The sequence below is a fragment of the Tauraco erythrolophus genome, chromosome Z (assembly GCF_009769465.1).
Source record: "Tauraco erythrolophus isolate bTauEry1 chromosome Z, bTauEry1.pri, whole genome shotgun sequence".
Lineage (NCBI taxonomy): Eukaryota > Metazoa > Chordata > Aves > Musophagiformes > Musophagidae > Tauraco > Tauraco erythrolophus.
Window position 1 is genome coordinate 6,317,569 of NC_141496.1, and position 13,801 is coordinate 6,331,369.

General features: G+C 36.7%; 1 protein-coding gene across 1 annotated transcript in view; it reads left to right on the forward strand.

Moving 5' to 3' along the window:
* The window catches only part of RIT2 (Ras like without CAAX 2), a 231,579-nt gene that overhangs the window by 108,884 nt on the left and 108,894 nt on the right, over positions 1–13,801 (forward strand). The window contains exon 4 of the mRNA XM_086629326.1: positions 5,992–6,183. Within this exon, the coding sequence (XP_086485452.1) occupies positions 5,992–6,183 (192 nt within the window). The remainder of the gene's footprint in view (positions 1–5,991; positions 6,184–13,801) is intronic.

A 13,801-nucleotide genomic window follows, 5' to 3' on the forward strand; every position in this document is an offset into this window, starting at 1 on the left:
TTTCTGTAGGTAAATCTATTTCAGGATGTAAAAGAAAAACAAAACACACTAAGCATACTTTAAGACAAGCAGTGCCAGGTGAATAATATGTAATCCCAGTGAAATTAACTATAATGTTTATGTGTGTAAGAGAATTTATTAACAGAAAGAAATAGGAGGATTGTACTTTGGTTTTAAAATATCATTTGCTACCAAAAATAATTTTTCACTGTTTTGGCAAAAACTTTCCTGAGATAGAAGAAATTCTCAATTTTTCTGTAAGCGATTTTTTTTTTATTTAAAGTGAACAATGGGTTTTCACATATTTCTTTTATGCTGTGTAGTAAAGACTTTTGTTTCTCTCACTCATTATTTGAAATTTTTATTTTCCCCCACTGAGTTTCCTGTGTCCTTTTTGTTCATTTTACCCTTGTTTGTTCATTGTCATCGATGAACAATATCCTGCCTGCTTCCAAGAATATAACCCCCCTCCCGTGTTCACTAGAAACGTAAAAAAAACCCCTTCACAATAAGAATGACCCCTGTGGTAATCAGGGAGACAGCTTTGATTAAGAACATCTGTTAGCAGATTCCCAGTTCTAAAGTCAAGCAAAACATAAGACAAGAAGATATGGAAAGTGGCATTTCTCAAACTGTGAGGCTGTCCTCTCTGGGGAAACTCTAACCTCTTCCAGAGATACAGCCAAGATCAGAAAAAAAAAGAATAGACATCAAAATGTGTGGAGTGTGTGTGTAGTTTGAAAAACACGACACCTCTGTTTCCGAGGAGCTGCATCTTTAAATTTCTAAGCACTACCCTTCTGAGGAGTGCAAAGAAGGACTGCACTTCTAAGCATTGCACCTCAAACACATCATCACATAATGAAATAGAAGGGATAGCTATGGTGACCCCCTGCTCATTGCCTGTCACCTTTTTTTTGTTAGTTCTTCTCTTCCTCCCCTTTTTCTCTTACCCCTTTAGTGCTGACAAGGCTATCGATTAGCAATGCATAACACTGAGATCCAGGGGACTTGGCTTCAGTTGTATGTTCTGCTGTTATAAAGAGGTGATGTGAAAGAAGTTGCTTCTTAACGTTTTCTATTCTGACTTGGACAAAAGCTTTTCTAGCCCAGTACAATTTCTCCAGCATTGTTCAGGAGGAAATACTTAGGAAACAGTAAAGGACCAGGCTTGTCTTCAGTGAACTTTGTGATACACCTTCGTAGGTACTTTCTGTCAGCAAGGTAGTGTTAATCTGAGCTGAACATCAGATCCAGACTGCTATGTTTGATAGCAACCCATAAATTAATCCTTCATGAGGATCTAAGTGTAGTCTATCTGACTTTACTGCTCAATGTCTTTGTTTCCTCTTCTGGAGACATTAAGATACTGAAATTATTTGGAAAGGATTCTAATCTCTAATGAAAAAAAAAAAAGAAAAAGAAAACATACGATTCCTATTTATATTTACATGAAAACAATATTAATTTTTAAAAAAACAAATATTGCTGTTTATGAAAAACTTTCTCCTGCTTATTACGAAAAGTAGGATAAGAGAGGATAAATCAAGATGACAGAGAGAAAATAGAGCATAAGCAGATGATTTCTTCTTTGCTAAGTTGTTCTCCTAAAAGCTGATAGAAAATGCAAGCATTTACAAAAGGATGAAATGTGAAGACGGGGATAGTCTCCCAAAGATCAGTATGGAAGTATTTGTTGGGCACAAATGGATTGGTTTATGAAAGTCAAAGTTTTGACAAAGTTGAGACTTTTGAGACACATAAAATGTAACGAGATAAGTTTTCACAGGTACACTGGCAACTAAATGAATACTAAGAAAAATGTGGGGCTGTTGCTGAAAGCAGTGAGTGGCCTAATGATGAGGAACATGGAAAAGACTAACACACTTAAGATTTTCTCTATCCCTGTCTTTATGGTCAAGGTATGTTCTTACGCCTCCCAGGTCTTTATGCCTCACAGCAAAGCGTGAGAAAGCAATATTCTACCCTTAATAGAGGCAGATCGACAAGTGACAAGTTGATTAATCTGGTGTACGCAATTTGATATGGGAGGATAGGATGCATTTGAGCATGTTGAGGGAGCATGTCACCTTAAGACCATTTTGTCATCTCTAAAAATCATGTGAGATGCTTGATAATTGATAAAAAGTAAATGTCACATCTGTTTAGGAGCAGCATAATCATTGGGAGATTTTCTTCAACAACAGGTAGACATATATATAATCATGAGGATTAGTATTGGATTTTTTTCTATATTTGATTATAATGGAAAAAGAAAAGGAAAAAGTTATGCTGCCTTCTTTCAACTGTTAGAAAAGTTTTATCTTGTTTCTATCCAGACTTGATACTTATTCCCAAGTATAACTTCTCTCCCAAGAAGAATGGTGATTTGGTTTCAAAAGATTTCTTATCACACTTTTCAGTTAAGTCTTAGTCATAATACACAAGAGGGTATTAGAGACTGATGTCAAGCTGCAAAGCGCTGTAAGCATGACAAATCTTCACTTTAATTCTCAGAATTGATTTCCTTTTGAGGAGGTGTGATTTTCTTCTGTCTCTTCCCTTTGGCATTTCCTGGCTTGGGAATGTTTCATATTTTCCCCCTATTGAGCAGCAAATGGCATCTAGTACTATTCCTGAATAGTTTTTTTAAAAGCTACTTTTACAGCAAGAAAAAATTACAGAAGATATTAGTGGGCCAGCTGCACAGATACACTGTTGCTTTTTTTATAAGAGAACCAGACAAAATATAAAAATAAAACCATTGAAAAATCTGTAAAACCTTTGGACCTGTTTCCATCTATCACTGAATATTCACAAAACCCAGGTAAACTTGAATTTTGATTCCGCTTACTGTAGAGATACACGTAAACTGTGAAATCTGGAGTAGGACTTGAACTAAAAAATTAACAAAGAGATTTAATTACATCTTAGTCCTTTGTTTTGTGTATGTAATATGCAGACATTGTTGCAAGGCTTATAGTATGTTTATTGGAAACAGCATTCTTTTCCTTAGTACACATCAATATATTGGGGTTCTTGGTCGACTGAGGGGAAACAACCCACTTTTTTTTTAAATCCAAGAAAATACTTGTTTATGTTTGTCCTTGGAGTCCTTGACTCTGTAATGGGTAACCATGTCAAAGGGAAAAAGCTAAGAATTGAAAGTCAACATCAAAAAATAAGAGTGGATATGACTGAGTTAACAAAAGAAAACTGAGGGAATGTCCCCAATCCAGTTTGCTTAGAATAATTAATATCTCTGAAAATGGTTCACTGCAAACGTAATAATAAAGTATTTTAGCTGTTTAGGCTAATACATCAGCAGCAATAACATGTCATAATAAAAAAATTGCAGAAGCAAATCCATTCATATCCTTAAAGTCTTATTTATGCCCAGGCATGAACCCGAATGCATAGGTAAATGAGTCAAGAATGGCAGTGCCTAAAAGCTGAGCACTTTGTCCTTTTGCAATTATTCACGGTGTGTAAAATTAGGAACCCAGAGTCTCCTGGCAGCCAAAGAAAGTCGTTAAGTATTCCTGGGGAGTGATCCTGAGTGTCCTCATGCTGCAGAAAATCACTGAGAGTAACTGAAACAGAGATATGTGGCCTAATTTCTGCTTGGTTTGCCATAAATGGCTACAAATGAATGTACCAAAATCTGAGTGCTTCCTAGAGGTGGATCGTCTCACTAAGTAGAGCTCATTCTTTGTGAAAGTCTATGTAGAATAATCATACAGTGTCACAGGAGTTGATTTATGAAATCTCTAACTCAGGAAGACAGGTCATCTGGGCTGGGATTTAAGTTCCATACCAAGAAGTTTACTTTTAGGTGTCTTCATGGGAGCTAGAGGCTCCATTTAGTTGTACAAATATTCAGCTCACTTTAAACCCAAAAATAGATAAACAAAAAGTAGATAACTAAATAACTAAATACATAATTATTTTTCAGCAGGAGAAGCAATTCGTAGTCCATTAATTGTATTTACTATCTTATTATAAAAAAGGGAGCTTAGATAACAGCCTGCAGCTACACATAGCTAAATCCACAAGCCCTAATCCACAAGTTTAACTCCACATAAGATTTCCATTGTCTGCTCAGGTTGAAGGGATCCTGGCCTTGTTCGGCTCCTCCTACAAAGGAGACTGCTTTACTAATCATGTTGCAGAGCAGTTCAAGGTGATTGATGCAAAGAGGAGAAAACCAGGGGCACGGGGGTTGTGGAAGGATCCTTGTTCTGACAGGAAAGACTGGGGTCTGAGGACAAGTAAGGGACAGGGAGCATGTCTCTGTATTTAGTCATTAAGACTCTCTGCCTATAACTTGGAGACCTTGGGTATGGTATCCAGTTTGGTATTGTTTGGTTTATTAATCCAGTGGCTATCTAATGCAGATGGAAAGCAGAGACCTGGGAACAGAGACAGATCTCTATTCACTGTCTCGCCTGAACCACCATAGCGTAGAATCCTTTCTTTTTGGCGTCTTTGCTGTTTCTACCCACCGCTGCCCTACTTCTTACACATCCAGTTTCAAGAGGACGGGATAAAATATGGCCTGATTCACTCTATGCTGTAGCTCGGTAGTTAATAAACTCTCCTGGGATGCCAGTGGTGGTAGTTTAGAGATTTTGAAATTCTAAGTAAGTCTCAAATCAGAATCCTACCCTTAAATTGCCTATTAGCCTGCTATTTTGGAGCTTAGTCTATGAACTTTTTCCTGTAGCAGGTGAAATATTTTGAATGATATATAAGAAAGCCCTTGGGTAAAAGATACATCATGAATAAATGATAATGGTCAACACGAAAGTCTATTCACAAGAAGTATTATCAATCAACATGAGTGACTACTGAGAGAGATTTAAGGCTGAGACTTTTAAAAGAGCATAAGCAATCCATTTCCCTTCAATTTTCAGCAAGAACTGAGGATATATATATAACCTCGACTGTTTTAAAAATCCTAGCCTAAATTCTCAACAGAGTGAAAAATACAGGACTTGATATTGCATCTTGCTGCTCGTAGAAATGGTCCAATGTTGATATGTGTATTCCTTGCTTTATCAGACCTTCCTGCATCTTAATATCTCTGGAGAACTGATTCTGTCAGGGGGATTCTGATCCTGAACGACTGTTGCCATGGTATTAGGTTATTCTGGGCTGTGATCAAGAAGAGCAAACAAACTTGAAAAAGAAACAGGCTTTAAACCTCATTCTCAAGCCACAGCGTCTAAGACTAGTTTTCAAAAACTGAATCTTGATTTTTGTACAATGTGGTAACTGTTTAATACTTCTAAAGAACACATACCAATAACCAGAATTGTTACTGTGACAGTAAATACATACATAAATAGCGGAAAATGCAGGAAGATAAATTTGGCAAATTATCATACTATTTGCAATTATTCATTTTCATTTAATGGTATTATCCCACATTGATCTGAAACCCTCAGCTTCTCTGAGAGCATTTAAAATAGCAGAATTTTTCTACATTTTATTCCTGTTTTACTGGGCACTATTCCAAAACTGGTGGGAGTCAATGAATGTCTTTTTGATACTGCAGAGCCTTTGAATTGAGTGCATAATAAGGAGTTTGTACCTGTCTCCCATCCCTAGACAGTAATATAGCTCTTCTGTTAGTATTCATTCAATCACAAGTCATCTACATGTAACAAAAGTGCTGCAGAAGGTTCTAGAAATACATGAGAAAATACTTTCTGTGTGCAGACACTGGCGTAATAAGTTCGTATTTCTAGAGAACAGAGTTCCCTTGATGGTAAAACAAAAAAGAAGGTCTTAGGAGCAATCCTGGTGATGTAGCATCTGAGATGATGACCCCAGAAGAACGTGCAAGTTTCAGCAACTAATATTTAAAAGAGTAAAACAAGCAATGTGAAATTATGTAGGGAAGGGAGGAAGTTTTCAGCAAGTTTTTTATTTACAAATGGATAATTTCGTTTGCCAAATTAGTAACACATTCTTCTTATTCCACAGGTAGAATTCACAGCCATGAGGGACCAATACATGCGAGGAGGAGAAGGCTTCATTATCTGCTATTCCATCACAGACCGCCAATCCTTTCAAGAAGCTACTGAGTTTAAGGAACTCATTTATCGTGTTCGGCACACCTATGACATCCCCTTGGTGCTGGTGGGAAACAAAATAGATCTTGAAGAGTTCAGACAAGTAAGCAACTTCTCAGCTGGTTTTGGCTTGATTTTCCTTGGCTACCTCAGGGATGTCTGTAACATATGTTGTACAGTACTACTGAGAATTATTGGCACAAGACAAGGTTTAATCAAAGAGCAACACAGTAGAATTGGTAATAAATTTAAGCTTTGACAGTACTTTTCATTTGTATGTTATGGATCTTAAAGTAGTCTTGGCCAATCACATACAAATGTTCTTCATTTTTACTTGAAAGGAATCCCACTATTTTCATTGGAAGTTACATATATGTTCAACACGGAAATAGATTCAGTCAATGTCTTTGTGGCAAAAAAAAACCACCTTTCTTTCAAAGTTACCAACCATTAAATAGTTTTTTTTTCATAAATGTACTAGATTTAATTAAAGATTCCTCAAATTCAGACTGAAAAAAAATCTACTTAAAATAGATAAATGCATTTAAGATTATCTTTGCCTGAAAAGACAGTGGCTGTGTTAGGGTATTCAGGTAAGAAGGGAACATGAAACACTTGAATATGCTTTGATTTGTATACAAGACTTGAGCCACCACCGCCCACAGAGCAGTAGATTATTTTAAGTAAGAGTATTGACTGTGTTTCAAAGTTTTCAGCAATCTTTGCTCGCTCTTTTCCTTTTGCTTTCTCTCCTCTTCCTCCTTGCTGTTTGTGTTGAGGGGTGTGTGTGCGCAAGGAGTGAATTAGAGGGAGACTGTCTTAGAAATGGCTTGGTTATGACCTGGTACCGAATGGAAAACATCCTTAATCCTAAGCAGGAACTTCAAAATGGGGTAAAGAAAAAAGATTTTCCGAGATGGAAATCGTAAGAGTCTCTTTATGCACACTACAATTGCTTGCAAATGACTGACTTCTGCGCAGACATACGAAACACTTTAATAAAATGGTGTTTTTCAGTTCATTAGCATCTGTGCTCACATGATCCTGTCTGATCTTTTCCACTTATCCTGTCACTCTTCTCCCCATTTCTTTGTCTTCTTTCTTCTACCTGAAAAAAATTCAAGGTAGTGTTAAGCCTGAAATTAGTCCTGAAGATCTAATGACGTACATCTAAAACTTCACAGCTGTTTCCAGATCATTGACTTTCTCCCTAAACTAGGCTGTGACAAAACCTTAATGGTGACAATCCAGTTGCAGTTTAACACACAGCTTGAGACATCAAACAACAGCACCATGTGCAACATGGAGTGCAATCTGTGCAGCTTCTGGTGTATTTATATACCAGATGGGGGAGGGATGTGGATTCAGTTGTTCTGCTGAGACAACAGGACATTGTACCTGGTCCCAACAGAAATGGGATATGGTTGATTACCTACAGTCACCTGTAGATGAAGTTTTCAGGAGTACTCTATTCACTAAGTGATATGAGGGCTCTCTTTCAGTGATATTTGGCACTAGCTCTTTCTGATCTTGTTTTCTGTTAGGCATTTGTATTTTAATCACACTAATACATATAAAAAAAATGCCCGATTTACATGTTTTACATGCTCCTTGATGATCTTGTCTGGTCTTCCAAACAGGAAAATTAGTGTGCATGAATGTCTGAATTGAATATCACAAACAGCATTCAGGATTAAAGGGCATGAGAAGGGTCTTGGAAATTATATTAGAAGTTATGTCTTTGAGATGTGGCAGACATAAATAATTGCTATACAAGGTTGTCACTGAGGATCCTGCCTAAACGTGTATCAAAACAATTCCAAATTGTTTTTCTATTTTTTCATTTTGAAAGCTTTCAATAAGCCAGGATTTAGATCTTCAGAATCTGTTCCTCCATAACCCTTCTACAACTGTCAGCAAACACAGCGAAGTCAGAAGGGTTTTCTTAAATATTGTGCATTCCAGATTTTGAGCCATGGGACACCCTTACATCAAAGACTAGTAAGACAATATAATACAGATCAACTTGCTTGAATAAAACACTTAAATATGACTGTATCTACATAAGCAAGTAGTTGGAACCAACAAGAATAGAGCTGTACAATAAAACAGTCTATTCTGAGGTCCACATTTCGGGAATTTATTTTTAACCTTGGACTAGCTCTACTCCGGGGCCATTGTCTGCATGATTAGCTGGTGCTGATGTGTATGAGTTGTGCTTCTGGAGCATATCTTCCCTTAAATTTCATCTCTAGTTCAGGTCATGTTCTCAAAGACCACTCCACAATTCAAAGCAAAGCATGGTTGAGTGCAAGTGATTAGGACGCACTGCTCAGAGTGCCTCTCAGACCTAAACTAAAGCACAAGTGTGGGGGAGGTCATGTCTGTGGCCAGCTTTAAGTGCATGTTAATGAGCTTCAGCAGCTCGTTATTTTGGAACTGGGACGTAAGGTTGTGCTGTATGTTTAACAAACACTGAAATAAGTTATATCTGTGCTTACCTGTTAGCTTAAGCAGTACCTAAGTAACTTGACGGACTGTGGGAACATAGATAGAAAGGAATTTTTTCAAGGTCATATATTGTAGTTACAGCTTCATTAAAAAGTGTTTGTATGCTCAAGAGAAGTAGCCAGCTAACTCTGAGGTGACAGCAACAAACTGACAATGTACAGCGTTAACATATTGATGTACAAAGAATCGGGTACATAAAACCACATCAAATTCAAATGACTGAGAAATAGCAAGTATTAGAACACAGGTAGCTGGATTAGAATTTAGACAGGGCACCAGGGCTAATATTGTCGCTTCGTTTGACAACATTTTTCTCCTATCAAATTCATTAAAGCTACTGTAATGTTATTCATCGTATTTGGAAACATAACATTAAGTTCAACATTCCTGGGCATCATTTCCATTTAATGACAACTCTGCAATGATCAGACAGGCTGTAGTAGCTTGGTGATACAAAGCTCTTGTTTGAAATGTGATCCTCTGCACCATACAATTAATGATGTATATATGTCATTTGCCTCAAATCTATCAGCAGGACTACAACAAAAAAACTAATCTGCAATTAAAATTTTGTGTTAGGAGAAACACTACTGAAAACCAAACACAACAAGCTTATCATTTTTAAATAACGTTTTTATTTTCTGATTATTTCAGAGACATTATTGTTGTCTTTAATTATGCCTGTCGTTTTTAACAGCTTAAGAAACAGATTTGTCTGTACTTCTTCTTAAAGCAAGTTTTGATTACCTTCATCACTCTAAAGAATGAACACTTTTAATTTTCTCTGAAACAATGTGGGGGAATAAAGGTGTAAAAACTGTAGGGAAAAATATAATAACTCACTATATTGATGTCCATATCCATTCTGGTAGCAAGGCTCTCTCCATCCTCCATTCCCTTCACCGACTGGTACTGGAGCTGTGTTCAGTCCTTTCAGACCTTGTTTTGTTTTGTATTCGGAGATTCACTGGGAAAGTGAATGGACATGAATGGCTAAGACATTCATCTGTGTTCATTCCTTGATTCCTAACCAATGCTCTAAGAAATATTGAAGTATTATATGTATTTTATCCCATAGATTGCTGAAATAAAAAATAGATCTCTAAGTGCTTGATTAGATACCATTTTAATTTCAGTGCTTTCTAACATTAAAGTCATTCGATAAATAAGGATAAGCTGATACATTTTTTAGTGTCTTTAGAGTTTCAAAAACATTTAAGATCAGCTGATATGTAGTACAACAGATACTTTTACTTCAGGTGAGCTTTGTCACTTTACCTTAGATGAACAACTGATTCTTACTGAAGCTTAAAATCCGTATAACAGATAAACATGTAAGTAAAACATATTCATCTTTAAAAAATGCAGTAAACTCATCCTATTTGAGCTCATGCCATGCAAATTTCAGCTTTAATTAAAAATTTAGCTTTTAAAGCTAAATTTCAGCTTTAATTAAAATATTTTAAAATAAAAAAAAGTTTGTTTGAAAAAAATTTGGACAAGACTTTGCCTTCTGACCATCGCAATATATTACATTCAGCAATTCAGAGGGGAACCAACTATATAAGCTCCCCTGAACAATGTGCTGTAGCTCTGAACTGGAAAGAATAGATACTTTCTAGCAGCTTTTTCAAGCTTAATATGGATGTGAGAACCCCTCTGGAAATTCTACCGATATAGAAATTGCATAGCCTTCATGGAGAAGTTTTTCCTATACAGTTTTGTTTGACCACAAAGGAATACACTGTGGGCTCAGCTGAGTCCATGGATAACATGTTGATGTCCATTGAGTCAAAGGTTATGAGGGCAGCTCACGCTTCATTCAACTTTTGGCCTCTCTGGGAAGCCTGTCATCAAAGTTGTTAGTTTTGCCAGTACAGTTTTGGTCTTGGAAAGAACTGTGCACATGTTTATCCTTCCACACATGAGTTGCCTTGTTGGTTTCAAACATAGATCTGAGTAGGAACAGTGTTTTTGAAAGCATTTTCTTCCTTCTCTTTCTCCCTACAGCCTGCCTCCTTCATCAGGAAATGCGAAATCAACATGAAATCTGTCTTGAACGTGAAACAGCATCTTGCTTGGCAAGCAAATTAATTACAGGGGCTTCACTGTATTTTCTTTCTAAGGTTTTCATAGATTTCATAGATTTCTAGGTTGGAAAAGACCTTAGAGATCATCCAGTCCAACCATCCCTAATCCCCATTAAACCATATCCCTAAGTAGTTCGTCCACCCTTTTCTTAAACACATCCAGGGATGGGGACTCAACCACCTCCCTGGGCAGCCTGTTCCAGTGGCTGACAACCCTTTCAGGGAAGAAATACTTCCTAACATCCAACCTGAATCTCCCCTGACTAAGCTTATACCCATTTCCTCTTGTCCTATCACCCATCACTAATGTAAAGAGCCCTTCCCCTACCTCCCCACCATCCCTTCTCAAGTATTTGTAGGCTGTAATCAGGTCTCCCCTCAGCCTCCTCTTCTCCAGGCTAAACAGCCCCAACTCCCTCAGCCTCTCTTCATAAGTTTTATTTTCCAGCCCCTTGACCAGTTTAGTCGCCCTTCTTTGGACTCGCTCCAGGAGCTCAATATCTCTCTTAAAGCAAGGGGCCCAAAACTGGACACAATATTCCAGGTGCGGCCTCACCAGTGCCGAGTATAGGGGCAGGATCACTTCCCTGTTCCTGCTGGTTACACTTTTCTTGATACATGCCAGTATCCCATTGGCCTTTTTTTATTACACTATAAGAGAATTCTCAAACCAGGATTACAGCGGTTCAGTACACTCACATGATCTGAACCACCTGCCTGCAGAAAATTCTCATGTCAGTGGAGTTTCACTCTGGAGTTTGTTCAACATGAGCTGACTGGTTATCAAATTCTGTGAGCACCAACTTCTAGATTTGTTGTTTTGACAGTTGCTCTATTTTCATGCTGACTTCTAAAACTTTGAAATATCTGTTGAATCTGAGGCAGTTAATTTTTATGTGTTTCTTTGTTTGTTTGCCTTTAACTTGTTTTGTTTTGTGGGTTTTCTTTATGAATAACTGTTCAGTATATTTCAAACATTGTCAGTCTAAACCTTCTGGTATCTGGCTGAGGTATACTGAAGAATATTTGCAAATTCTAAATATACTTACAGAATATAATATCATGTTTTATTTTATTTTCATTTTCCAGTGTATGACTATGAAGCAGTATTTACTAGATACGATCTTATTCATATCAGTCATGAAATTACTGTATTCTGAACTTCTTACTTAGCATCAGGATGAATTCCTTTGCTTTTGAGATTAAAACTGCAGTCAATTTTGTAAACGTCCTTTACCACCAGCAGTTCCATTGTCTTAAACACATCCGGGAGGAAAAGTCTGTTTACTGAAAACTCTGGTTTCGTGTTTGTCAGACCAGTGCTCTACACAAAGAATGAAAGGTTTTATAGTTCCTTTTAAACTTTATACCTGCAAGTCAAGGGAAATACATTTTTTTGCTATTTACTGACAAAGAATAGTATACATTTGAATTAACTATAGACAGGGTAAAGTAATTCGACTAAATGAGTTGGTCAGATTCTCTATAAAACCCATACAGAAAAAAAAAAAAAAAGGATTTATCACATACCATAGAATTGTATCATAAAATGAGATGTATCTGTCGTATCTGTCTGTGAAGACGTCTGTCTTTCTGTTGACTGCAGAGGGAGTCACAGACAACTAGTTTTCTAGCCTTTATAGACCAATACTTGGGTGAGATGGACACTAAGAAAATTGTTTATGACATCCTTTCAGTTGAGAATCTAAACTTACCAATTCATTCTGTTGTTATTGTTGCTGCCAACTACAGACTAGACTTTTGAGGCATGCTCAGCTTGCCTTTAGTTTTCGAATGAGTAAAATCTAATAAAAAGCTATTCTTAGGTAGTTTTCCCTTCTAAAGATCAGTGTGAGCTGTGTTGTTAAAATATGTCAGATGTATTCAGGCAGGCTTATCCTAAAAAATGACTACAAAAGCCATGGTTGTATCCTTAATGAAAAAAAGCGTGAGAATATGACACAGAAGAATAAATTTTTCAAAACTATTTATTTGAATGTTGCAATTAATTTTTAGACTAATTAGTTCATTCATCTTCATGTCATCTTGACTGTTCATTTTCTATGGGCATCCTTTCTGTCCCATTTTGCTAGTGTGAATGCCTGCTGAAAATGAATTACATTTGTAAGGAGTCGCCATCATCACATTTGCTTGCCTACATATTGCCTTTCCCACATGACATCACATCATATTCTTCGTTTGCTCTTCAAATTCTGAATAATATAAACCATTTTTTTCTATTTTGATGAAGTTATGACAGTTGTCTGAATATTTGGAACTAAAACCACTGATGTTGTCACGATGTTTTATTCTCTTAAAAAACTGTCAAACCTTTGATAAATCACTTTCTTACATTCCTGAAAAGTTATATCTGGATTCTGTCATCTTCCTCTACACCTTTAATTTCTATTTATTTTTAACTGACTTTGATTTTTCAACATTTCTTTCACAGCATTCACCATCCTAAGAAACCTCCCTCACATTGTTTAAATAAATTTTTTTTAGTTTTTTCTCCTCCCCTCCAAAAAAATGTATGTTTTTCTATGCCAGTGCAACTGTAGAAGTCAAATTGGCAGTTGTAGTCTTTTGGAAGGAAATTCTATTACTATTAACTGTCACTAGAAAATGTTCATTTATGCATAGTTTACCTCTTTGTCATTACAATGCTTTTATATTACCACAAAAAACCCTGAACCACAGCTTCATATTACCTAAGCTGCAGCAAATGCAATCAAACAGACAACTGTAATGAAACTGTTGGCTCATTTTTCAATTCATAATTTTGTTAACCTCTAGTGAACCATCCAGTAAAACCTGTAATGCCTCCAACATGTAGCAGAAGACATTTGAAGGGGACTAAAATGCAGATAACAAGCTGCTCTATATGAGAAAAAACAACAGAGAAACAATAGCTGAACTGCAGAGCAAAAACGTTTATAACAGGAAACCTGGATATTGAGAGGTAAAAACAGCAACTAATCGCTTGTAGCTGAAGCAGGACAACACAGGACATGTAGCAAGGGGTATACACTAGGGATGGTGCTGCAAGGTCACTTCATGGCTAGGGATATTAAACAGCAACACATTTTATAATATTGTTTTAAAAGGCTCTTGGTACTT